This window comes from Tauraco erythrolophus, chromosome 1 (assembly GCF_009769465.1).
Source record: "Tauraco erythrolophus isolate bTauEry1 chromosome 1, bTauEry1.pri, whole genome shotgun sequence".
Lineage (NCBI taxonomy): Eukaryota > Metazoa > Chordata > Aves > Musophagiformes > Musophagidae > Tauraco > Tauraco erythrolophus.
In genome coordinates this window covers 63,699,748-63,726,730 of record NC_141465.1, presented here as the reverse complement: position 1 = coordinate 63,726,730, position 26,983 = coordinate 63,699,748, and the positions used below count along the sequence as shown (strand labels likewise).

The 26,983-nt window shown below is 40.2% G+C and overlaps 1 protein-coding gene and 1 non-coding gene across 4 annotated transcripts; both read left to right on the top strand.

Annotated features, from left to right (window-relative positions):
- Window positions 1–1,563: 1,563 nt before the first annotated feature.
- On the top strand, window positions 1,564–25,775 carry RNF149 (ring finger protein 149). 3 transcript variants are annotated; one of them, XR_015222504.1, is made up of 9 exons: window positions 1,579–2,038; window positions 9,766–10,016; window positions 12,912–12,980; window positions 15,735–15,817; window positions 16,283–16,379; window positions 16,897–16,926; window positions 19,121–19,316; window positions 19,666–21,744; window positions 25,177–25,775. XR_015222504.1 is itself a non-coding variant. In XM_086619541.1 (8 exons), the coding sequence occupies exons 1-8, from the start codon at window positions 1,579–1,581 to the stop codon at window positions 19,722–19,724; spliced, it is 1,245 nt and encodes a 414-aa protein (XP_086475667.1). In that variant the 3' UTR covers window positions 19,725–21,807. The 3 variants fall into 3 exon arrangements, 2 of the variants coding, with proteins under 2 accessions (XP_086475680.1, XP_086475667.1); XM_086619541.1 differs by lacking the exon at window positions 25,177–25,775 and having other exon boundaries at window positions 19,666–21,807; XM_086619554.1 differs by lacking the exons at window positions 16,897–16,926; window positions 25,177–25,775 and having other exon boundaries at window positions 1,564–2,038; window positions 19,666–21,807.
- LOC147529413 (small nucleolar RNA SNORD89) lies at window positions 22,075–22,190 on the top strand. Its single transcript, XR_015222692.1, has one exon. It is a non-coding gene; the product is annotated as a small nucleolar RNA SNORD89 (small nucleolar RNA).
- Window positions 25,776–26,983: the final 1,208 nt, after the last annotated feature.

The following is a 26,983-nucleotide window of genomic DNA, read 5'->3' as shown; positions in this document are numbered from 1 at the left end:
TCGATAAAGTACTGTCACTTTTTTTTTTTTTTAACTGCTTTTTGCTGAACAGTGTATCTGTCCTCCTTCCAAATTGCTTGTCACTTGCCATCCTCCAACACGGCTCACCCTTTAGCTGCCTCTTCTCTGCCACCACCTCCACGCGCCCTCTCCCATCTAACATTCTTCTGCTCTTCTATTGCCTTACCCTCTTCTTGCTCATTTTTTCTTCATTAACTCTAGTTTTTCTGTGTTCTTCTCTCAACTTCCAATTCCTTCTCCACAGCCCTTTCCACATTACTTTGCTCATTCTCAGCAGTCTTCTTCATTTTGCTACTTCAGTCTTGTTCTCACAATGCTCAGTGCCTTTGGAGAGAGTCTTAACACCGCCAAGTATTCTGGGAGAATGCTAACGAGTTACTTTAAAGAATACTTTGGGTTTGAAAGAAACTTATTTATTTATTTAAATGCTGACTCTGGAACAGAAATGGGAACATACTGGCCTTGGGGTCAACAGAGAATAAGGCAGTTCACCGAGATCACAGCTTTTGTCTGGCGATACCTTCTGCACAAACTGTTCCAGGATCTACTAGACCTTGTCTGCGTCAGCAACCGCAACATATAATCATGATTAGGACGAAAAGCTTATCTAAGCTTGACAACATTCTTTGACAACATAGGTTAAGGATGTATGATCGCACAACTGTTGACTTCCGAAGGAAAAACAGGTGTGTAAGACCATTCAAAAAAGACTGGTAGCTGGTGAAAACAAGCGCTCCATTTCGGAAGCTGGAAAAGGTACTTTGTATGAAAAAATAGGCAAGACTTTAAACGTGCTTATTTAAGAAGAGGTACATAACAAATAATTCTAACGGAAAATGAATCCGTAAAACTGTCATATTTATTCAGTACCTTTATCTCATATTTCAATCCATGTTTCTCCAGTTTTTTTTTTAACATGGTACTGACCCTCTCACCATTTTTTATCCTTCTGAAACGAGCTCCCCGCAGCAGAACAGCACAGGCGCCCTTTGTACGTGACCTTTCAGTGACTTCGCTCCCTTTCCCCTGCGCTGTCCACCACCCTATTCCCGGGGGGCTTCTGACCTCCCCTTCTCCACGCCCGCCCTTGCTTCCAGCGCTCCAGCCGCCTTCCCCTCGGGAGGACGCACTTCACCCTCGGAGAGCTGCAGCACGCACTCTCGGCCCAGGAGGCGCTTCACCAGGGCAACCCCCGGCGGCCGCTCGCCTCGCCTCGCCCCGCCCCGCCCCGCCCCGGCTCCCGCCCTTCCCTTCCCTTCCCTTCCCTTCCCCTCCCCTCCCAGCGTTCCCCGGGGGGGCGGGGAACTGCTCCGCGGCGGCGGGGCCGCGCGTGCGCCACCGGCCGGGCGGGGCGGGGCGGCCCGGCCTCCGCCTCGCCATTAGCCGCGGCGGCGGGCGGGCTCCGCCCGGGGCGGGCAGCGGGCGCTGGGGGGTTACCTGCGCGGCGCCGGGCGGCCGCGGGGCAGAGCGAGGCGAGGCGCGGTCGGCGGCGGGAGCGGCCTCCTCCCGCTCCCCCCTGTTGGCGGCGGGCCGCGTCGCGGCGGCGGCGGCCGGGCCATGGTGCGGCGCGCCCGGCTGGCGCTGGTGGCGGCGGCGCTGGTGGCGCTGGGGGCGCCGGTGGGTGAGGGTGCGCGGGCCCTGGAGTGGTACACGGCGTGGGTCAGCACGGCCTACGTGGAGCCGCTCAGCAACCGCACGGTCCGGGGCAACACGGAGAGCGGCCGCTACGGGGACAGCTCGCCCAAGGAGAGCGCCCAGGGCCTGGTGGGCATCCCCCGCGGCGCCTCGCCCCGGCACATGGAAGGCTGCGCCGCCGACACCGACTACGACGTGCCGCTGCCGCCCGGTGGCCGCGGGCCCCCCGAAGGCGACCCGCCGCCCTGGATCGCCCTGGTGGCCCGCGGCGGCTGCACCTTCAAGGAGAAGGTCACCAACGCGGCGCGGAAGCGGGCGGCCGCCGTGGTCATCTACAACGAGGCCCGCTTCGGCAACAGCACCGTCTCCATGTCCCACCTGGGTGAGCGGGGACGGGGCTGGGCGCTCCCGGCGCTTGCGGAGGGATCTGGGGCGGCTTTGTCTAGCGCCGGTTGGCCCCGGTGGCGCGGTGAGGGATGGGGATGGTGGGGGCCGGGGAGACAGAAATCCCCGTAAAAAACGGTGCGAAGAGCCGCGTTTTTGTTTCCGTGTCCTTTATACTGTGCTGGGGAAACTCCGGGACCGTCTTCTGGCTTCCAAGTTACAGCCGGGGTGTCAGGGAGAAGATGGGGCGAAGCCATCGGAGCGGGTAGCGGTGTCACAGGCTGCGGCCGGAGCCTTTACCGGGACGCGGTTCTGTTTAGAGCCGCCGTTCTGCTGCGTGGCCCCTGGCAGAACGGCTGCAACGGGGACAGGTAGGCTGCTTTCCCTAGGCTGTGCGGAAACACGCCGTCCATCCCGAAGATGCCTTCTGGTGCCTTTGGAGGCATAGCCTTAGCTATTTGAAGATAGCTTCTTTACAGGCTTTACTGGAATAGCTTCATCGTCCTCTCCTGCGCAGGTCTGTAGGGGACGGGAGAGAGGTATAAGCATCAGGTAATTCTTAAATGCTTGCGAATGCAGTAGGAAAACTGAAGCCTGGAGAAGGATGTTGACTTGGCTTGTCTGAGCATGCTGAGGATCTGTAGCCTACAGAAGGGACCTGTGATTCTTGCAGAGATAAGAAGCCAGATGTTCGGCCACTGCAGTCTTTGCTCGGGCTATGACACTAAAGTCTTGCTGGATTTTTACAAACGTGACAAGGTCAAGTATTTAAATCAAAGGGGGGAAAAAAACCTCAAAACTCTGCTATAAAAATCTGTTTGCATTTGTAGACTTATGAGGAACTGCAAGGTCTTCAGAGGAGGGTACAAAGACAACTAAGTTAAAAATCTCTAAGTGTGTGTTTCACATGGTCCTGCTACAATGAGTTTGTTCATGTCCAGGCTGTCATTCTTGGTCGTGAGGAAGGGGAAGACCAGGGACTTGGTTGACGTAGAACCGTAATGCGTTTCTACAGAAAACAAACTTCCTTTTCTTTAATATAGTAAGCTGAAAATCGCTATTAGGGAGCTGTTGCTTCATAGCACGTGTGATATCAAGTGGAAAACAAGTCTCTCTTCTTGGAATGCCAAGCGGCACCAGCTTGGGGGTTGGAAGTGTGATTACTGTTCCTCTTAGCCTGCCGCTTGTTTGAGTAGATCAGCCTGGCCCGTCTCTTGTGTTCTTAATCCACTGCGAAAGTGGAGGTGGGATGCTAGGTGAGATGTACCTTTGATTTTGATTCTAGATGGCAACTGAGGTACTCTTGGTAATTCTTTCATCTTTACCAGCTGTCAGTGCCTTTTTCTTGCTGTCACTTTATATTGGCCAAGCAGTGCAAATTTTTTTTCCTGCCTGTGGGGAATTTTCCCATGTTCTTCTCCATAAATATGATTTGCCCCATAAATATTTTTTTTTTGTGGAATCTATTTCTTTTTTTCTTGTGTTGCTTATTTTATCAATTTTTTATGATTTTTTTCTCTTTTCTGTTATGGTCTCTGTGCTACAAAAGACCTTCTTGGGCTTATGCTCAGCTTTGAACTTACTAGTATAGTTGTACCTATCAGTGGTGTAAAGAGAAGTGCTCCCTGACTGCTGGTTGCTTTTTTCTTCTTAAACTGACAGAATGTTGCTGATAAAAGCTCTACCTATATGATAAATGTGATTTTTAGTACAGTATATATACAAGAATACATTTGTACTTACTTATACTGACTTTGCAAATGCCGATTGGACCTCAGGATGGTTCGGAAAGGACAGTAATATAATAGTGCATCACAATATAATCACTAGGTCTGCTGGAGTCACAAATCTTTGTTTCATGGTCGAAACTTTCAAACATGTAAATGTTTACATTTTTCGGTGGACTTTGGGAATATAGGGAAGAATTAGTATTTTAAATCTTGGATTTTTGTGAAGGGGCGAAAAAGGTCTGTGGAAGACAGACAAGGAAGAATGTGGAAGATAAAGCTGTGTTTTACAGGATCCAAGTTCTCCGTTCCTGTGAAGAGATCTGTGAACTGAGACATGAGGAAAAAAACCCACCTGCTTCTGGGAGGAGGGCTGAGAATAAATACTCTGCAAAACGCACAGTGCTGTAACTAAGGAGTGGAGTTGTATGCACAAGGAACGTCCACTTAATGGATTCACAATTAATGGCACTGAAAATGTGTGAGATTGAACAGTGGTTATAGCTGATAGAGGTGCAGCCTGAATTATGTGAGAGTGATAAATGGGTAACTTTTCTCATCTCAAAGTTTAATTTTTTCATTCTTTTTCTGAAAAACCTGGTCTTTGGACTTTCTGGTGTGTGTGTGATATGTAGGTGCTATTGTTTTTTTAGTGGTGTTAGAAATATTCCAGCTTGAGTAAAAAGAGAGATTCTTGATTAGGCAAAGTAGTGATTTGCTCTAGCTGGTGTCAAAACATTTGAGAAAGGACAAATAGTCAAAATACTCCGCAGTTTAGTCATTTTTCATGGGTACATTGTGAGCTTCATGAGTGCAGTGAGTAGGGATTTTGATTAAAGTTTTGGAATGGGAGAGTCAAAAGTTCGAATATATGTAGCCTTGCAATCCTGCCTCTCCTTCCCAAAAAAGGTTCTTCAAATATGACCTTAACTGTTGTCTCGTGTTTTTCAGGCCTTTGCTCTCTGCCTGAATTACATTGTCCATAATGCTGGTTGACTTCCCTCCTCAAGGGAAGTAGTAGTGAAACAACTTCACATGTGGCTGAGGAGGTTTTTTTTCAGTGGAAGATACTCATTTTACCTGAATGACTCAAGGAGTTGTACTTCAGTTATAGAATCTGAATAGTTTATACTCAAACTTCAGTTTTACAGCAATATAGGCCTTGCACGCAGTCTTAACTGTTCATTTTTTTATGGTCGTAGTGAACCTAATATAATACAGAGGCTTCAAATTCCTTTCCAAAACCAAAATGAATATTGTATGTAAATATTAGCTGGCAATGAGTTGGAGAGGAGTCTGGAGTCAAAGGTGTGGAGAGCAGACTAAGGAGAGTTAGAGGCTCAGCGCTGATGGAGAAATTAGGGAGAGGCAGAGGTATATTGCAGTGGAAAGAAAAAAGGGTCTTCTGGTTCTATGTTTTCCTTTATACTTCATGCTGGTCATCCAGCCGACTCTGAATCCCCTCAAGCTAGGATTTGGTGATCCTGATCACAACATAAGTTTGACACCTTGATGACTATGGGATAAAATATGATTGTGCTTGATACACAGGGGGAAGGGAGGAAGAAGCACTGGCTACAATAGCTTGAAATAGGTCTGAAGTGGAGCTTTGGTTCATGACTTGTGGATTTAAATGAAGCTTGGGACTTAACTTGAGTGTATGACTTTGGATACATAATTGGCAGGATTTCCCTGCCCATGGCAGGGGGGTTGGAACTAGATGATCTTTGAGGTCCCTTCCAACCCTAACCATTCTATGATTCTATAAAGAAAATGGTCTTTCTAAAGAAAATGCATGATTTGGTGCAGCTTCGCCAAAATACACCCAACCAGTTCTCTCCTTCATTGTAATGCTTTTTTTTATGCAAGTATATTGAACAAAACAGATGCAAAAAACTTTGTATTAACAATTCTATAAGCTTTTTCCAGCTCCAGAATGGCAGAGTTAGGGTTATTTTGGCATGTAGTATAACTCCTTGCTACATTGCTTTCAGCACCACTCAAGATTCTTGAGTGGTACATAACTTCTGTATTACTGATGCCTTCTACCGAAATCTTCTGGTACCGTACTACCGAAAGGACAGAACTGAAATCAGCAGCTTGCTTAACTCAGTGACTGGATGATGTTGAGCTGCTATGTCATTCTGAAGAAGCAGGAGAAGTTCAGAATGCTTGTACCTGTTTTATACATGAGTGCATATGTGTTGGAAACCCATGTGGAAAGAAGAATGTGTAGCAGTGTTGATTGCTGGACTACTTGACTCTTCTGGTTACGCATCCTCCTTTTTGAGGCAGGTGAAAACACAATACATACCAGGGATTTGGTGAGATGAGGTTGGGGTAGATGACTGAGACAAAGCTTGTCATCAGGTTGTTACAATACTGTTATGTGTTTGGTAAAGATCAGAGACATTCGTTTGGACCAGGAGCTAGAGAGAACATTCAGTGTTAATTGCGACAATATTAGTAGGGTGCCTGTGCTTAAATAGATCTAAGGGCTGACCTCAAACATTTTTACCAAGATGCTCAAACTCGGGGAGCTTTCTGGTGTTTCTCATGAGGCAAAAACTAAAATATGTCTGCTGTTGGTTTCCAGGTGATAGAAAATTATCTTTGTTATGTAGGCATGAACAGGAACAAATGTGATAAGTTTGAGATGCCTGGAATCAAGATCTGTATTTGTACTAGTTTTTCCTTGTCAAGAGAGTGCTGGTTTCCTTTTGCAAGGAAAGAAGGCAATATTTGCAAGGAGAAGACTGGCAATATTAGCAATAAAACTGATCTTGGTACACTGGCAGGAAACGTACCTTCACTTTCAGAGTTCCAAGTTTGCCTTCCTTTCCACGTAACCTAAGGATCTGCCAGCTCTCACTGCTTTATTTGGATAATGTTAAAAAAAAGCACATACTAGATTTCAAATCTACCTGATTCCACGGAAGCATTAATCAAACCTAGAAAAGAAAGCAAGTTTATTCTAGCAGAGTAAAAATGTAGTTATTTATTGCAAAATTAGAAAGTTATAGAAAGGTAAAGCCAACAAAATATGCTCTCAGTAGATATGTGTATGTGACACTTGGAGTTCTTTTGTAAATGTGATTTGAGGTCTCCATGTTGTGTTGCAGTTGAAGCTGATGGAATGACTCAAGAGCATTTCAGTCTTTGAATAATGTGCTTCAGAACAGAAGTCTAAAATTAGTAAGGAATGAGTTAAAGCCCTTAGTCTTACAGGCTGCTTAGGGCAACTGTTTCTCTGAGACTGCTCTTGTTCTTTTTGTAATAGTGAATCACATTTTTTTTAATTCCTCTCCTTCTGACTCATGACCTTCAAGGCCATTGTGTTTAGTTGCATGTGTTTTTAATGACAGGTTCATCACCAAGTCTTTAAAACTGTTAAAATGCTTTTAATAGACATTTATTTAAAAATACATGGCATACTTGTGTTAGTTCTAAAACTAGAAGATGTCAGTGTCTAGCAGCCGTTGCACAAAAGTATCCTAACTTCCATTTCAGGGAAGTAACTGGTTGATAGTTAGACGTGCCAGAGACAAAACAGAGAAAGGCATTACTGGTTGTCATGGGGTTTTTAAATACTTCTTGGTTAGAAATCGTGCAGAGAACTAGATAGCAGGATTGAACTGACTCAAGATTTTAGGATTGAGGAGGAAACTTTTATTGATTGAAAAATCCAGACTGTCTCCAATCTTGAAACTTTCTTTTCTTGCCGAAGCCTGAATGAAACCACATAAATCTTTCCGACATTCCTGTACCATTCACTAGCCATCCTTAGGCACACCTCTTGTTATTTGTAACTCTTACAGTTGATTAAGGACATAGAGCCTAATCTCCTGATTTAGGTATGTGGATAACAGCTCTCAGCAATGTGAGATAAATTTCTGCCTTCATACATTCTTTTCCTGTTAACTCCCTGTGGAGTTGCGCAGGGCCCGCAAGGAAGAAGTGTTTCACGCTCTTCTCTATGAGATTCTCTTGAGTCCCTCAGGTAATACTTTCATGCTGGTTCAGAGAGGAGAATAATATTAATTCACCAACTCTTACTATGCTCAGACTTGGGGTATCATGTGGATCAGCACGTTGTTGGTGAGTAGAACTAACTAGCAGAGCCTAGTTGGTTGTGGATTTGTCATGTTTGTCTTCAGCTTTGCTGCTTTGTGTCTCCTAATGCACCCACCGGGCACGACAGCGCGTGATGGGTGCTGGGTGGGCACTGCTGGCGAGCCCACTGGGGTGCCTGACAGGAGGCATGAGTTGGGCCTTTCCCCCATAGCACCTTTTTTCTTTGTCTCTTCGTGCCATCCTCAAAACTTCCAGAACCATAACCCTGTTCGGAAAATCTGATCTTCTCCTGGGTCCGAGTCTGGCAGATGGGTATGATGGTTCTTACGGTGCGTGGCCAGAAGTGGGATGGTTGTGTAAGGTGAGGCTGAGAAAGAGTAACTGGCATTGAGATTAGGAGTGTTACTCAACTAATAACTGGAACCTTTAGTGTTTGATCCGCAGCAGACCCTCTGCACCTTACGGAGGGAGGAAGTGCTATGTACAGAAGTGAAAATTCCCTTTGGCATGGTAGCAGAGCTACCAGCTTGATGAGATGTCACAGCCAGAACTGTTTCAACTAAAGGAGTTTGTTTTAAGTATTTCCAGCAAATAACTCTTTCTTGTAGTAGGCAGAGAGGTGGGAAAGTCTGGAATGCTGCTTTGAGTTTTGAAAATCCCCACTTGATGTAATGTTATAAATTAGGCAACTATTTCTTTTGACATAGCTTCTCAGTAGTGAATCTAATGCAGCTGGGAGGGAAAAGGGCTTTAAGTTTTCAGTGGGAAGTCTTGTTACAGGTAGGTAAACTTGTGAATCTAATAAGGTAGCTGTGACATTACAGCTTTAGCTTTCTGGCTAGGAAAACCCCTCCTTCCTCTACTTTGTCTCTGAATCAAGCTTAGTTTCACTTTTTCTCAGAGATAGAAGTGCAAAGTAAGCTACAAGGCCATGACCTATTAAGGGTGTATAGCAGTGTTGGTATGTGCAAAGTAAGAATTATTCAAATAAATATAGCATAGACCAGTGAAAAGGTGACGTTTTTAACAAGTACATTTGTTTGTAATTTATTTTGTAATACTGAGGTTAGATGTTTCTGAGACAATCCTAGAGATGCTTCTAGACAAAGCGAAGTAAAACTCTTGTCACAGGATTTTTGGTTTCTGCTAGTCAGTCTTGACAGTATCTTACCTGTTTTGGTGGCAGTGTGGTGCTTAAAGAATTGTTTTTTTGAATTAGATGCTTTTTCATATGGATTGAGTGCTTTTGAGTTCTAGTATGATAGAAAAATCCTTTGGTTCCCAAAAGAATCTCGAAGTATTTCTTGACAAGTCCTTGTGAAGTCTCGTTACGTTTTCAATATTTAGTATTGAAGAATCTTTAAGTATATCAATGTTTAATGTAATTTAATATTAAATATCTGATTTTTTTTTTCTCTTTTTGTTCACTTATCCAAGTGTAATTGTGCTATGAATTCAGATTCAAACTTAATTGGATGTCTCTCCTCATGGTATTCACATACTGTCTCCAGCTGCAGCTAAAATTCCCACACTAACAAAGAAAAGACCTGAGGTGCATGTTAGAACTTCAGCAACTTCAAGATCAGATGTGTATAACTTGCCTGTTTTTTTTTGTCTGGCATCCACATCCCACCTCCCTGTGTGGAATGGGTATAGGGCCTTGAACAGTAAAGATGCATCTATTGAAGTTTACCTTGTATTTGAGAGTTTAATAAAGTAAATAAAGTTTACTAGTAAAGAACCCTTTATATCAAGTCTGCTAGTAAACTTTATATCATTTACTACGCCTGAAAAAAACTCAGATATTTTCCTACAACTTTGCCTGCTGATCTTAACTGAAGAGGCCCAAATTACTATCAAGCCAGAGTGCCTAAATTTTTACTGTGATAACTGACTTTTTTTTTTCTTTTTTCCCTTCTAACAGGAACAGGAAATACAGTAGTGATAATGGTTGGCTATCCCAAAGGAATAGAGATACTGGAGCCAGTACGAAGAGGGATTCCAGTAAGAATGACTATTGGTGTTGGCACACGACATGTGCAGGAATATATTAGTGGTCAGTCCGTTGTGTTTGTAGCTATTGCCTTCATCACCATGATGATTATATCGCTCGCTTGGCTCATATTTTACTATATACAACGTTTCCTGTATACAGGATCACAGTTTGGAAACCAGGTAATTGGAGGTGATGATGGTTTACAGTATTTACCGTCTTCTCACGTCAAATCGGTTGCCTGACTTTGCTTGTTTATTGAAGCATTCTTGAAGATCTGCGCCTTCTTGCTGCTGCACTATCTCTGAGTGCTACTCAGTAATGGTTAGTGAGGCTAATCAGCAGTGTGCTGATTGGCATCACAAGTTCAGCTAGTTGTAATTATTTGATACTCGTATGAAGTTGTGGGAAGTATATTTAGCCACTTGTCAACAACTGAGTAAAGGCAACTTCTTGTGTGATTTGTCACCTAACTCAACTGGCTTCATTTTGACACTAAAATTATTTTCGTTCTTCAGTAATTTTTGTTCTGGAAGTACTAATTTCCCTAACCACATTTTTTTTTTTCTAATGGAGAGAGACTATGGTAATTTTTTTTCTTAAGACCCAAAAGTCATTAGGTCTAAAATTTTGGTTCTAAAGCTTTATGAAAACTGCTCTTGATACCTGTAACCCTACTAGTCCACTGCAGAGTACCAAATGGCAGCAGACTAGAAGGAGCATGTGTGGTGAGATTCAGCTCTTCTGGACTGTCTGAAGTGCTGAGAGTGGTGGGAATACTGGAAAGATCAGGAAGGAAAAACTCTGCTCCTTAATTTGCCTCTTCCAAATACCTGTTCTTTGATAGGTTAAAAAAGTCAGCTTTACTTTTTTCCCCTGAGGGAAGTACTTCATTATAGAATAATTTAGGTTGGAAAGGACATCTGGAGGCTATCTGGTTCAAACCCCTACACTCAAGAGAACAACTTGCATGGAGTTGTTGAGGACCTAGTCCAGTAGAGTTTTCACAGTATCGTAGGATGGCACTTCCCTGTGCTTTTCAACTCTTGCAGATAGGTTAGGTTCCTTCCATGTTCATCAGCAGCTCTACCACAGTCCTCTACTAACAGTGAAAAAGAAAGTTGCACTTGTTTTTCTTTGCAAGCAGTTCTCTTTTTTTTTTCTTTTTATCCTCAGTTCAGAACAAAAAAAAAATGTTTCAAATGACTGCTTATCACATGGACTTAGCCTGCTTTCTGTTTGAACATGTAGTTTCTAGCTTTGGGGGAGGAGGGAAGGGGATTTTTTTTTTTTCCCTTGAGAAGTCTGAGCTTTGAGTAGGACTTATGGACTCTTCTAGGAAGAAAAATTCTCTTTTCAGTAACTGAAGATGAAACTTCTGTTATTGGTTAAATTTGCAGTCTACTTGAAATGTTAGTTTCCCAGAGTTTTTTTTAGTAAGCTTTGAGTCTTAGAATTTAAATTCTGAGAATACTTTTCATGAAAACAAAGTTTTTGAGAAGTATTTATAGAAAAAGGGGTGTGTTCTTGTGTTGTAACAGTTGTTTGGTGAAGAAAGTTGCTTCTTCCTGTTCTGTTGGTTTTAGAATGGTTCATGCTAAGGGAAGTTCAAATGCATTGTAAGGAGTTTTAAGAGTGTTTTTTTAGGTTGAATATGATGTTTTCTAGAAATATGTACCACAAACTCTTAATATATTTTGCCATTGGGCTTGTCATCTGAATGCTACTTAAATGAAATTGTGTAGCATTAGGAGGTTATGCCACTTTCTTCAGTTCTCCTTCTTTTAAAGCAGCCATTGAAAACAAGAATATATAAAACTATGCAAGTTTGAAAATGTTGTGAATATCTTGGTCAAGATATGTCATTAGAAGTCTTAAAAAAATTTTGGTAACAAAAAGCTGCTTTTCTAACTTGAATGTTGTTTTGCTTGGCTTATTGACTCCAACATAATTAAAACTTGGGAGTTAAGTATGCCGTGTTTTAAAGAAAGTTACTGTGTAGCTGCTAAGTGAAGGTGAAGACGGATATCTTAAGATTTATTCTAATGTCAATTAGCAGTAAATCTTTGGCAGACCTCCTTACTACTGAAGATGAAACAGGACTGTGCAGAAAACCCTGAGCTGATACAGAAGATGGAATAGACTGCTGCTACTGGTTGTCTGTCCATTCTTGAGAGAACTTTCAGACTAACTCTTTTTAAATCAATTAAAAAAAAAGTCCCAAATTTCAATACTATAAGTTTGTAAAATGATATGTGTCATTATAATTATTGAGAAAAGCTGCCATTACTTTTTTTTATTCCTTTATGGTGTTTCATCAGTGAGGGCTGCTGCTAGACAGATCAACATCTTTTAATTGAGAGTGTTCAGTGTCTCACTTTCTGGCAGTAGCTGGCACTTTGTCTCGGAATACAGTACTGCTTTCTTTGCTTAGAGGGGAAGCAGGAATAATTAGGACTGTTACTGCACAGAAGTCCGATGTGGTGTCTCATGTCTGTTCAGCCTTTCTTGCATCTCCTTTGCATGACGTGTCCTTTCAGTGCAAAGCTTTGTCTAACGTGTGAGACGCTGTGTAACTGAGGGGAAGCATTAATAGCTACAAGCAGCCTTTTGACCTGGTGGCCAGCTGTGGGTTGCTCGGCAGGATTCCACCTTCTCTCAAGCTTGCACAAAACCTACCCTGTGCTTGCTCGTGGACTTGCCTAACTAGAAGGTCTGGTTATATGGCTGCTGTTTTGGCTCTGATTGCCTCTGAAGCCAGCGTTAGTTTCAGTTTTCCTGTGCAGGCAGTCAGGATACAAGGCTACATATGTCAGCTTGGTCCGCATAGTTCTGCACTGGTTGAACTCATTGTAAGAGCAGCACGCTTCTAGATAACGTTTGCTGCTGTGCCCTGAGAACGCAAAACTTGCAGTTCTTCAATGTTTGCTGGCTGGAAGTATTTTGTAAACAAATTAGAACTGAATCTTTAAATGCATTCAGAGGACTTGGTTATCCACATGGAAAGTACTTAAAAGCTTTGAACTGTAGCTCTTAAAACTAACTTGTGTACTAATACTTAAAAATCTTTATTCAAGGGACATAGGAAAGAAACCAAGAAAGCAATCAGCCAGCTTCAGCTGCATACTGTGAAACGTGGAGAAAAGGTAATTCAGTGGCTCTGTTGTTGTGTGATTTAATAACTGTGGTAATGTCATAATAGAATTTAAACTAAAATTCTCACAATGTAATTGCAGTGTGACTTACAATTTTAGGTTCATTTTAGGGCCTTTGCAGAATTTAAAACTGAGGAGTCAAATTTGAACTACTTATGAAATGTAAGGCTCTTTTGTTACAAATAAACAACAGAAAGTTGTGGGAGACTACAGGGCTGATAATATAAAGATGAGGAAAAACAAATGTGTTTTCAGCACTTGAAAACATCAACAAGTGGATTGCAAAATACTTCCTAGGTCCTATTGATTGCACAGATCTTACAGATGATGTAATGTTTTGTTTTCTTAAAAGAACATCCATCTTTTTATTGATCAGAAGGCCTTAGAAATCTAAAATGCTTTGAAAGATGAAACACTTGTTTTGTCTTTTGACATACAATACATTAAGGAGCTGTAGACTAGAAGCATACATTTTTTAGAAGTACATTTCTATGTATTAAAGCTATTCTAAAAATTAAAACAGCTTTCAGAAAGTTAGCTTTGACAGCATATGTCCTAAACTCATAGCTCAATTTGAATAATTGAAGTAGAAAAAGTCAAGGTTTTGAAAGAAAGTATTATTTAAGTTGCAATTTCAGGCAGCTCTGATCCTAGGTGCTAAATTAGCTTCTCACTAGACTTCTGCTACTACACAGGCTTTTGTTTTCCCCAACTCTTGTCTTATTTGATTAGTTTTTACTTAAGGACTGATTTGCTCAGAGATTAAAAACAAGATTAGTTTTTTTAATCCATGAATAAAATTGAGGCGAGAACAGACTTTTACATGTCAGAACTTTAAAAGTTGTGGTTCAACAGAAGCTGTTCAGCTCAGGGCATATGCTGCGGAGAGTATGTCCTTCATTTAATAAATCAGTTTTCAAATTAAAAAACTGTCTTTGAACTTGCCTTTTTTCTCTTACACATTTAGCGTGTTGAAGTAGCATTTTACGAGTATTTGTTACTTTTAATTATATTCTAAATCCCATCAAAAAGTAATCTGTTTCAAGCTGTGAACAGAGAGATATTCATACTTCTGTTCATACAATGGTGAGATCAGAGATCAGGAAAGATGGAATTGAACCAAAACTTGTGTAAAGCAGTATCAAATCGTAACATCAGTATAGGAAGAAATGGATGTAAATGGGTCATGATGAAACCTATGGTGAGAACCACAAGGAAGATGTTAACTGCTTTTAAGTTGATGTTCTGTAAACCTCTAAAAAGGATTTGTAGTATGAAATTTTTGCAGTGTACCAGATACTTCCTTCCCATCGATACACCCTTGACTAAAATAAAATGGGAGAATTTTATGTTGTTATACAGTATGCTGGTTGTAAGTATGAATGCCATGTTAGTTAAGCAAAGTAGAACGAGATAAGGTTTAATCTTTCTATTAAAATAAAGAGTTTTTTGATTTGGTAAATCATGTCTTTTAATTTGATGTAAATGGAGATTTTTTTAAGTATTTCCTTTCAGCCATTTGAAAGAGTGTATTTCTTTTATTGTGACACAGTACAGTCTTTAATTAGGGTTGAGATATTTAACTAAAAATAGGTTAATATTTTAAAAGTGTATTTGCTATCACGTAGATCTTTCCTGAGAAGCTTATGGGATTATCGTAAAATGGACACTCAAATGAGTATGTGCTACATGTGGTGTGCTTGGATTTTACCTCTTGTACACAGAATAAAAAATATTTGTTTTAGAATAAGTACATGTCTTAAGACTTTTTTCACATAAGCAAAAGTTAATTTTATTTACTTGGGAATTTAGGACATCAATTATGTAAATTGATACCATGTAAAGGAGGGAAAAATTTGCCTTGAACTTGAAAGTTTGCTTGCAGTACTAATTCATTTGAGTGTTTATGATATTGAAATTGAAGTGCTTTGGTAAGCAGTAAACACAAAATACTTATTTTGGGGAGGGTGAAAGGCAGAAAGTTGGCCCACTGTGCGTTATTCTAATACTTACGTTTTATACAACCCAATTAACATTGAATTATTTCTCTTACATCTGGAGATATTAATCATATTTGCACTGCAACTATAAGCATGGCTTCAAGAAGACAGTAAGACCTGTTAGGAAAGATATTTAACCCTCAGAAAGAAACAAATTGATGTGGGGAAGTACTGCGTTTTGACTGTCGCTCTGGTGTGAGAAGTTGTAAAAACCATCCCAAATTGCAAACTTCAGTTCTCCTATCTACTAAAGGATATCTGCTAGGATATGGTAGAAAAAAGAAAAAAAAAAAAAGTGAGGAAGAAGAGTTTTGCAGTATTCAAGCCCAAGAATCTCTTCCTACCTTGAGCACTTGGAAGTCTTTGGGACCATCAGTTAAGAACTAGATTGTGTGCTTTCATCAGTCAGTGCTGACCTCTTTTAAAATTTCTTCATGTTTATAGTTATTTTAAACTGAAATTTTACTATGCTCACATGAGCAAAGCCAATGTTTGAGACTTAACAAATTACTTGAAGTCCCAAGTATAGCTATTTAAATTAGAAAATCCAGGCTTGACTGCTTTCAGTATTTGGTATCACTTGATCAAATCACTTCTTGATGGAGTCTTGAATTTAAGTGAGGGAGGTATTTGTATTAGCTAAACCGTTTTATACATTTTACATTCTGTGAAGCCAGCTATTACACAAAGCTTGTTCTGTAATGAAATATGGATGTAATGCATTTAAATGTGTTGTTGTATTTAGGGTTTAGATGTTGATGTGGAAAACTGTGCTGTGTGCATTGAGAACTATAAACTGAAAGACACTGTCCGCATTCTGCCATGCAAGTAAGTTGCCATCATTATTCTTTCCTCTTTAGCATGTTTTCCCAAAGAAACATGTGATAAGCATTCTGGAAACTCTTCTAAAACTCTGCTGGCAGAGCTGAAGCTGTGCCGTTTGTATTGCTTGTTACATGTTGAAGGGCACTGGGAGACCATGTAGCGCTTCATACCTATGCAGAAAAAAGGAGCAACTGGGAGAAGCGTGAAGTTGAGTTTTCTGAAGTTAGTACTGTACACTGTTGAACCAGTAACTCTGCAGTGTCCTTGTGGTTAGTAACGTCTCGTATTTCAGAAAGCTAGCATGAAGATGCTTCCAGAACTGTCTGTCCTAGTAAATTAAGCAATACCTAATTGTCAAGGCTATAAAGGAATGGGTTTATTTTTTTTAATGCAGCAACTTGCACATCGTTTGAAGGAATGCTATGTGGCTTTCATGATTAAGTTCTAAAGGACATTTCTTTTCTTTAGGCACATCTTCCATAGAACATGCATTGACCCTTGGCTTTTGGACCACCGAACTTGTCCAATGTGTAAACTAGATGTTATCAAAGCTTTAGGATACTGGGTATGTTGCACACTTACTTTGATCTTCAAGGTAGAAGTACAGTGCAGGAGGCAAGACTTCATGTAACTGTTCAGGATGAGAACAGTTGGTTCTTGACGAGACTGAAGAAGCTGGGAAAAGATGCAAGAGTAATTGAGTGAGAACCAGAAAAATAAGGGAATTTTATGGGTAAGAGCTCAAACAGTGTATCGAGCAGCTTATGAATCCTCTGCGATAACCAATTTTTTTTCTGTCTCCAGCTGATGATAGTTAGGAAGTTGAAGCAGAGGTGAGGCAATTTGCCCAAGCTGCAAAAATATAACTTAATTCAATAGATCTAGAGGATATGTTTGATCTTGTTGAAAACTGTGATTCAGAGGAATAAATCACAGTTTTTCTGTCTTGAGTGTTAGTGTACTTCCACATATGCCCAGTGTTTTATCCCTGTAAATGAGCCAGTACTTAGAACCTTCCTAAAGACATTCACCAGAAATTGGTTAAGTAGAGAAAATGATGTGCTCTCATTTCTTTCTGACAGCACCAGAAAAGAGAGATGAAGACACATGCGGTAGGTTACTCAGTCACTGTTGATAAAGTCTTGAGTTCCACTAAAATGCTGTAGGCATGAATGTACCTCTTTTCTCTTCTGCTGCTTTAGAGATCTTCAGAAAATAGGGGCTTTCCTTGTTTTCAGGGACCTTCCTTTCATAGACTAGGTCTGTGTTTTGACTAGCTTTTCTCTTATTTTGTTGCAGAGACTTAGCAGATCTGTGGAAGGCTTTTACGAATTAATTTTTTGTTTTGTCAAAGGTGACAATACTCTTGCTATGTAATATATATATACCAGATTGTAGTGCTTCTGTGTATTAAGTCAGACTTTACCCAAGAGTTGCAATCTTTGTCATGTGAAATAGCTGTTATTACTTTAATATTGTTACGTTAGTGGCTTATTTTTTGCTCACTTTCAATTCTTGGAGTTGATGTAGCTTGTATTACATGCAGAAGGATATATCCTTTTGTATGCAGGCTGAAAACTGAAATACTAGAACCTTCAAAACACTTTTATTCCTGAATTCATGCTGTTGCAGAGGATACTGATACCAAGCCTGATCAGGAGTTATTACCTCCTCTGCTTGTTAGGCAAAATTAATATTGGAAAGCAAGTTGAATGGGGTTATATTAAATACAGAAGTCCAGTTCTTTTTTCAAATGGAACGAGGAGATGTGTCCTACTTATGCATCAATTGTTGGAAGTCCCACTGAAGCTAGTAATGTGAAAAATCATTCAGTGTTTGTTTTTTTTCTAGTTTTGTTTTTTTTTTCTAGCTTAGTTTTCAGCCTGACCCAGGTTGCTCAATCTAGTTTGTAGAGTGATTGTGTGAATTTTTTTACTCATGTGAGGGGAAAAAAGTGCGAAGAGCAAGGCAGCTTCTTTCAGCAGTGTGCTCACTGAGTGACATAACTGCGCATAAGAACGTGCAGCCTTATTACAGAAATCTACTAAACCATCTGCAAAGAGGCTGAAGGCTCAACTCAGTTTTATGGAAAACAAATACTTCAGATGCTTCAAAATTTTTTAAAGGCTCAAAGTAGAAAGAAGGCACCAAGTCCTGTTACCTGTCTTTTCTTTTGTAAAGAGCGGACTTCAGTGGTCTAATTCTGCATTATGCTGTTTCTTACGAGAAAAAGAACTGCAGTTCAGCATGTCTGACTGATTTAGTAGAGCATTGTTGACTCTTGTTGTTTCAGTGGTTATTTAACTGCCTAAGTTTTGGAAACCAAAATCATTAATGCCTCCTGCCCACACACGTAGTGATTAGTATCACATGTGTCTTAACTTGTGTTCAATTGTAGCAGTTCTATAGCTTATTAAAATTCAGTACTTTTTAAAATATGCTGCTTTGGTGCTAAAGAAAGAATCAGCCTAGAATTTCTTCAGTCTTAAGATGTCCCTTTGCTAACTGTTTGAGGAGCAGAAAAATACTCATTGTGAAGCCCACAGTACATCTACTTGTACTGCAGTGTACTTGCTTATGTATAAATAATGTCAGTATATCAATGGCAAGGGCTTAGTGAAGGTAGTCTGTTTAATTTTAGGAACAGAATTGTGTATGTAGGACTTCTGATCCATTCTGAAAGTTAATTAGAAACAGCTCATGCCGTACAATAGGTGAAATAAATTCCTTTGCCTGTGCTGCAGATGTTTTTTTCCTGCAAAGTGACAAGCCGGCATATTTGCATTTTTGGAACAGACTTAAAGTTAGGCTGGAGGTAGAAGAGGATGGAAGTTTGTTCCACTGTCAAATGTTTGCTCACTCCAGTAAAAAAAAAAAGGCTGCACTTGCCCAACTCTTACCATGAAAAACAGTGGCTTCCACGAACTCATAAAGGATCAATAGGTTTGCTCTGCGAAGACTTTGTATCTGCTGAGCCTGCTCCTAACCAGACTGCAGCAATACTGTTGCTACGGCATTGAAATACTCCATGCGAAAGGCTGGGTTGGATGGCTCCTGCCCTTGCTGCTCTTGGATTTGGAGTGGCTTTGAAAAAGTGACTTTTCTTTTGCTTGGCTTTGTGTCTTTGCAGTCAGACAGTAACATTGAAAGTAGACACTGCTCAACACTGTACTCATGAGCACATAGATAATAGGCCAAAGAAATGGTCTTTTTTCCAGTAAGGTGAGGTTACAAAGCGGTAACATGGAAGAATGTTGATGCCTAATGGTAGACAAAAGTGTCAGTTAAATATATTTAATTTTGAAGGGGGACCCTGAAGATGTACTTGAAGTTCCAATACCTGAATCAATAAGTGGCAGTGTTTCAGTCGGAAGTCTGAGTATTGCTTTACAAGATGATGACAGAAATGAAGTAAGCGAATTGTCAGCTTCGTCCACTAATGAATCTGTGTTGCAGTGTACCAGTTTAAAAGAGGACGCAGGTGAAACCACAGCATTACTTGGTAAGTAATTTGGTTTGTCACTTGACAATCTTTAATGCCATTCTGTAACTGATGTTAGTAGTGTTAGTGTTGCAGTGCGGGTCAGACTGAGTGGTGTCACTTACTACTGATGTTCAAAAAATACGAGCAGGTAGATTTTGAGAGAATTCTGTTGAGAAAACTGGTCTTGAGAGGGGGAGAAAAAAGATGTAACCAGTGTCTTAAGAGGATTACTTACCCAGAGAATCTTGAGAACTTTAGTTATATATGGATAAGAGATTTGTTGCCAAAGTTTGGATTACTGTAACAGATAAAACCTATTAAAATGGTAAATCAACAAACAATTTTTCTTTTAATTCCTGACTTCTAGATGTGGATGTCAGTAATAACCGACATGGAGAACATCTATCTAATGGAAATTCCCACTGAACTGCTTCATGGAAGATATCTTGAATAGACTGTTGAAGAACTATTATTTTTTATTTAATTAGTATGGACTTTTGTCTAGTTAACGGAAAAAATAACTATGTAAATTATTTTACCTTTCAAACTTTTCTAGCTGGTGTTCCAAAAGGGCTAATAACTAAGAATTTTGTACGCAGGAGGATTTTATAAAATCTCCTCTGGATGTCTCATCCTAAAAAAAGATGCAATAACCCTTTTTCTGTAAGCATCGTTACAATGTCATTGTGTTCCAGAGGGCTGTAACAAAGATGAAGACTAGGCAGTGAAAACAATGTAGAATGTCTAACAGAAATATTTTGGATGCACTATTTACATTTAGTATGTACACATGGAGAACACTTACAAGACCACAACTTTTAAAATGTTCTGAAAGTCCTGATCTGTTGTAATTGGAGATGGACAATCATAGAAAAGACATAATCCACCTTGAAAGATCAAAGAACTTCACAGATATGTTGCATATCTTTTTTTGTGATGAAAAAATTGCTAGTTGCAACTTTCCTTACATGCAACAAATACTAATTTAATCTTGTAATGTGTTCTTTTAGGAGTGGATGCTGAGAGAAAAGGAGACTTTCTCCATCTTGCTAGCTTTTTATACTGAATTTGGCAGTAATAGGTTGTGCTAGGTGGTCTTCACGTGCTGAGCATGTAGACTTATTTAGGTAATATGCACATTGGTTACCTCTTTCAATCTTAAACTCAGTAGAACAGAGGTAAAGGGCTAATTATGGCTAAAATGTATTTATTAGTCTATTTATAAGAATTTACTTAATTCCGTCTTACTCCTGTTCCCATCCTGTCCCACTTCGTTATGTACAAATTGAAACTGTTTTTTAGGATCTACAAAGTTTGGTTTTGTTTGGTTTGGTTTTTTTCTTTTCCTTTGCATAGAGATGCTGGAATTCTTCTCTTGGACATTCCACATTAGGAGTTTTGACTGGGTTTGCCATTAGCTTTTATTCCTTTCTTTTAGATTAGCAGTGTTGTGCCTTATAGTAAAACACTTAAGAAACCTGAAGCATCTGAGAGTAAATATAAACCCTGGCATCTCCCATTATGACCTCTTATTCAAATATTTATATACTGTAAGTGGTATAAGGAATTGCTAAACTGTTTTGTAAAGAAATATGTATATTTAAAACACTACTTAAGTGAATTGTTTAGGATTTTAGCATTGTCATGTTATAAATAATATGCTACATTCCTCAATTTTCTTTTGTAAAGCTGTTACTACAGGTTGCTTGAAACAGTGTCTTTTACTAGACATTTGTTTTAGAGTGCATTTTGGTTTTAAAATGTGTATTTGGAATGTTTTTAAGAAAATATGCAATTCTTTTTCTAACTTATATTAAGCTTCAATAGAAGCAATAACTTTTTTTTAATTTTAGAATGAATGTTCCAGAAATGACAGAGGTTTCAGCTGGGGAAATATAATCTGAACTTCTACTTTGCAGAGCAGATGTTTCACCCTGAATTTCCTTCAAAAAATTCCTACTAATGCTTATGAGCATATATAAATAAATCTGCCTCTTTCCTGTAGGAGTGTAACTTTTCAGTTTACTGGGAAATTGTCAGGTTGTAGTTCTGATGTCACCAGCAGGTGCAAGTTTTCGTGATGCCTTTATCTTACAAGAAGCACATGAGAATGGAATGTGACTGACCAACCATCTCCAAAACTGCACAAATAAAAAAGAAAACAACCCACAACTAAACCAAACAATGTATAGGGACGTTTGTCTCCAAAAAGAAGCTTATCAACGTTTCCAGAACTGCCTTTTAACTATCTCTTCAATATTAAAAGCTAAGTCTTCTCCCTCTTCCTTAACACAAAACTGAACATTGATGTAGTAAACGTTGAGAGGGTTTAAACTCTAGCTCAAGGAGGAACCAAAAGACGTTATCAAGAGAAGTCTTGTCAGTCTGTGGATTGTGTCTTGCTGATACCTGCAGCGCAATATTCATGCTGGAGGGGAGAAATGTGGTAAGTACTTCAGCTTCTGTGTAATACCTACAAAACCGAATGCTTTTCAAATCAAAGAATCAAAGCTGAGGTCTAGCAGAAAGCTGGAAGAAAAGCTAAAGAACCTGCAAACTGAAAAGTGTGCTTATAAAATCTGAAGTGTAAGTGATACTACTGACTTAGAAAAATATCTGAGTATGAAGAGTCCTGGAGCATGTTTTCTGATGCTGGCACTATACCTGTTTTGTTTCAGCCTTTCACAAGAGTAGCTATAGTTGTTTGAGTTGGGTTGGTTTGCACATAGTTCATCTTCAGTATAGTCAGGTCTGGTAAGGGCAGCTGTGCTGCTGAGCTGAGGAATGATGACAATAAAAGGCCGAATTGCAGTGCCTCCAGCAAGCAGTTTGCTCTCCTTGGAAGCACTATGACAAAAGTCTTCCGAAGCGAATCATTAGTCTGACCTCAGTCAAAAAGCTGACATGCATTAGCAAAAAGAGAGTGGAAGGTTAAAAAGTACAGGAAAGGAAAGAGATATGGAGCTTCAGACAGGAGCCAAAGAGGATTAGAAATGTGAACCTTATTACCTACTGTTATAACTCAAATCGATTACTTCTAGAGTAAGCTGGCGTAAACAGCTGTAGGTAAATACAGGTTCCCAGACTGCTGAACTGGATATATTGTGTATTGGATCAAGCTGGTATTTCTAGTTTCTAGCGCTATCAAAACTATCAAAAGTTAATATGAAGGTCAGAACCAATTTGAGTCTTTTTCCCCCCTATGAATGTTTTGGCAGGATAGGTTCCTTGTGACTTCCTTCCCTACCATTTGGAGAGTCTTTAATCTGCCTCTTCTATTTAGCTAGCCTGTGTCCTGCCTAATGTGGGAGCTGATGTGTTGTGTGTTCCTTCTGCTCCCCACCCTGATCTTTCTCTTCCTAGCTGCACATTTTTCATAAAACATGTAGGAGCTTGTCTCGGAGACCTCTATCCCTTTGTCAGATTCTGCTGTTATCAGGCAGAGGGTTGTTCTCTAGAGGCATTCCTGCGGTGTGATAATGCAGAGCTAAAGCGTGGTGCCCACATGAAGTGGACAGCCCCCCAGTGGTGATGTTGAATAGATCACTTGGGGGAAAAATCCCTAGCGGGACTAGGGGATGTCACTGTTGTAGAATAAGTTTTGTTAGTATCATGTTTGTTGGTATGGCTTCATTTAGTTCTGGTGTTGCTGTAGGGGAGAAGATTTGTAAAGTTCAAGTGTTTGGGTTTTTTTTTTTTTTTAAAGGAGCTATGAGCATGTCAAAACAGATTGGTGTTTAAAGCAAAAACTAGAGGCACCTCTTTGTTCAGAAATTTTAGTGTACTAATATTCTACATATGCCAAACTGGAACAGGAATTTGATGATAAATAACTGTTTAAACTAGCTTCAGCTTTCAGACGTGATGGCAAGCAAAAGTGAATCATAGACATGTCAGATCTAAATGCATGTTAATAGTGAGTTTAATTAGCTGCAGTACCAATTTAACTAGAAAATTTGGATTTTCTTTTACTAACTACCCCTAGACTAGATTCTTCTTTGGCTCTAAACAATGCTTGGAGGAGAATCTTTGCATGTACTAGGGAAGTTTGATTAGATAGCAGTAACACTTTTCCCCTGCCCCTTAACCTCCCCCCCCTCCCCACACCGGAATGTGAATGTAGTCTGGTAACCTGTTGCCAGTTAATTAGCGCTGGATGCTGGAGATATGCCAACTGTAGGATGATTTAACTACAGTGAGAATGCTTTTAATCCATGCTGACTTAATAAATTGGGCACTGGTATATTCCTGCCAGAGCTGGGCTGTTACACTTTGGAAATTCCAGTCCTGTGCCAGGGTGTAACTGGCACAGAGAAACACCATTGCAACAACTTTGTCAAACATGCAAAGATGTGTTTGTGTGGTGTGTGTTTTTTTTTAAATCACTTCCTGATTCAGGAGTGATGGGTCCTGGTTTTCTGCCTGGCCTCCTAAGCTTTCTCAAGGACTAGCCAGGAGTAGTTGTGCAGTGGAGCCCAGCAAGTGTGTAGCGATGGTTACCCCACTTTCCTGTGTCCTGTGGTTCAGAGGATGTCTGAGGCAGAGGCAGCATCTACACTTGCAGGTTTTGATGAGCTCGATCAGAAGTGAAAGGTGTTGGTTTTATGCTGTCATGGCAACAGACACAACACAAGAGGTTGGGCTGATTATTAGGTGCCCCATAAAAGTAGACTTCTTGTGTCTAGACATGCAGCTACTGTTAGCAATACCAGCCGTACTTTGAAGTATACACCAGTAGGTTAAGAATGGCATTCTAAATTTGTGGAATATTTTTTCAGTTGTTGCCACTATGTGTAATAAAGATACGATTTTGTTACACATCAGCATCCCAAGTGTTGGATAAAACTGGGAGTTCTTGCTCAACAGAGCCTTTAGCACCCTGAATCAAGCCAGCAATGATGATATTGTGGTGATGGTTAGGTGGGTGTTTAGGGGCTTTGTTTGGGATTTTTTTTGTGTTGGTTTTGTAGGGCATTGTGTGTTCGTTTTGGTTTTGTTGGGTTTTTTTTTTTGGTTTTTTTTGCTTTGTTGCATGTGCAGCTTTCGTTGGTTTGATTGGTTTTGTTGTTTTTTGGCTTTGTTGCATGTGCAGCTTTCGTTGGTTTGATTGGTTTTGTTGGGTTTTGTTGTTTTTTGGCTTTGTTGCATGTGCAGCTTTCATTGGTTTGATTTTCAGCACTTGGCACTGAATGCAGTGTTTCTGTGCTGGATAAAGATACTGAGATCAAGAAGAATGTACTGAAATGTAGTAGAGGAGTCAGCTGGCAGTATCTCATTGGGTTAACCAGGAGGGAGTGGAGTTCTTGGTCTCGGCTGCTGGGTGAATCAAATTGTGCTGGCAGTTTGACAAGAGGCTGTTCTCTCTCTGTCTCCCTTCAGCCACCAACCAGGCTGGGTGAGACTTTTGCACAAGGGCCTGGGCCAATGTAATAGCTTGCTTTTACAAGGGGAGGGAGAGTGGTCCTTTCTGGTTTCCTTTTCTGCTGCATTTACTTTGCTCTGTCTCACATTCAGATTAAGAGTAAGTGATAAACTAATTCAGCTTAAGTGGCAGGAAATTAAATCTATCAAAGCTGTATTTTGACAAGCTAGGAAACCAAATATCCTTGTTGTATGATTGACTGAGTGTTACAGCTGGGCTAAGGGGATGAGGAGTTGTGGTGGTGGAGGAAAGAACTCTCCCCTTTGGGTAAACTAAAGAGATGCCTTTTGAGGGCCACAGTGAATTACAGTTCCTGAATTGGAAGATGGCAGCAGCATGGTTTTTTGTTTATTTTTTGTGAGTTTGTTTTGTTTTTTAACCAGAATGGTTGTAAAAATTGTAACGTCTTCTGTCTTTGAGACTGATCTTTATTAGATGTGTTCTCTTCTCTCCTAGGTGATCTGTGAAGATTTGGAAATTGGAATTGTAGATTAAACATGCACAAATCAAGCTGAAGGCTTTCAGTTTTGTTCAGTATGGGTCCTGATCTCTCTCCTCAGCTATCCTGCTGTATTGCAAAACTTGATTTGAGAAAGTTTTACAAGTAGAATGTCTCTATAATTGCATGTGTTTGTGTGAAGAATGCATTGCCTGGAAAATGTCCACTGTACTTCCATTGGACCTGAAGCTACTTTTCACCATCTGAAACATGGTAATGATACTGCATTTATAAATTAGCATATCCTCCTTAATTCAGAAGAGCAAAATAATTTGAGTTTCCATTGTTTTGTTAGTCTGAAGCTTAAGTCCAAAACTTTGAAGCCGGTTACTTCTACTATAAAGATAACTGCAGAGAACCATTTGAACTTGCTTGTCTGTCAATAACTATTCAAAATCGACTGTCTTTTATGGTAACCTTGTACTAACTTGGTTGCATTGTTTGGATTAAGCACTGGGCTGTGTCTTTTCCATTGTGTATGTACAACTGTAAGAATGTCAAGTTATGCATTGTTGTTGTAACTTAATGGCTAAAAGCTCAAATTCCATAATAAATTATACAGATCTTTTAAAAAGCAATGTCTGAGAAAGTTGAGGAGTTTGTTTTCTTTGCTACACTTATGTAAATGGATCTGAGACACGCAGCACAAAACAAGCGTAACTTCATGCTGGGTTGCTAAGGGGGAGATCTTTTCAGCATGTTGGGGGAGTTTTTGCCATGTAACCAATACCTTGATGTGATGGGTTAACCTTGGCTGGCTGCTAGATGCCCACCCAGCTGTTCTCACTCCCTCTCCTCAATAGGAAAGGGGAAGAAAATAAGATGGAAAAACTCATGGGTCAAGATAAGAAACAATTACCATCACAGGCAAAACATGTTCAATGAACATTAAAATATATTCATTGCCATTTAAAAATAGAGTAGGACAGTGAGAAACAATGACAAAACTAAAACTACTCTTCTTCCTAGGACTCCTGACTCTTGTATCCCTCCCCTGTAAGTGGTGCAGGGAGATGGACAAGGCCAGTCCATAGAACTTGGTCTCTGCTGCTTCTTCCTCACCTTGTTCCCCTGTTCCAAGGTGGATCCTCTTCATGGGGTACAGAGTGCTCCAGTGTTATCACAAAGGTGCCACCATGGCCTGGCTATTCCCTGGGGTGGGCTGTTGGAGCCAGTGGGCACTGGCAGTGTCTGGTGGGGGGCAGTCCTGGCCTCTCCTTAGAGAGGCCACACTGCAGCCTGCTCTGCCCCCAACATTCCCCCCTAAACACAATGTAGTATAGCATGGCTCACCTTCCCTCCTAAAATAAACAATGTAGAAGCATACAGCAAATTCAGTAACAAGTTTGAATGTTTCCATCAATGTACAGGGCTCTGAAATTAAATAGGATGTCAATTTTCCCAAGTATGGGAATATATTACAGAAGTGCCTATGATAAAAATCATTTAAGACTTTCTTGGTAATTTTTTTAGTTATAGGAAAAATCCAGGGATTAGGGATTCATGTATGCCAGTATAACTCAAGCAGATACTGTGAAGAGGCACAACAGCTAGGCTTTTGCTATAGTGTCACAGCAACAACCTACTGTTTCATTTAAAATAATTCTGTAAATCAAGGTATATTGCAGCACCTTGAAGCAGCAGTAATCAGTTTTCTGATTGAGCCTATTACTTAGTACTACAGCTTATAACAAAGTTCCAAACAAAACCCTAAAATCTATCTAGTGTTTTTTAAACCATGTTTTTGAAGAGGGCTACTAGTAC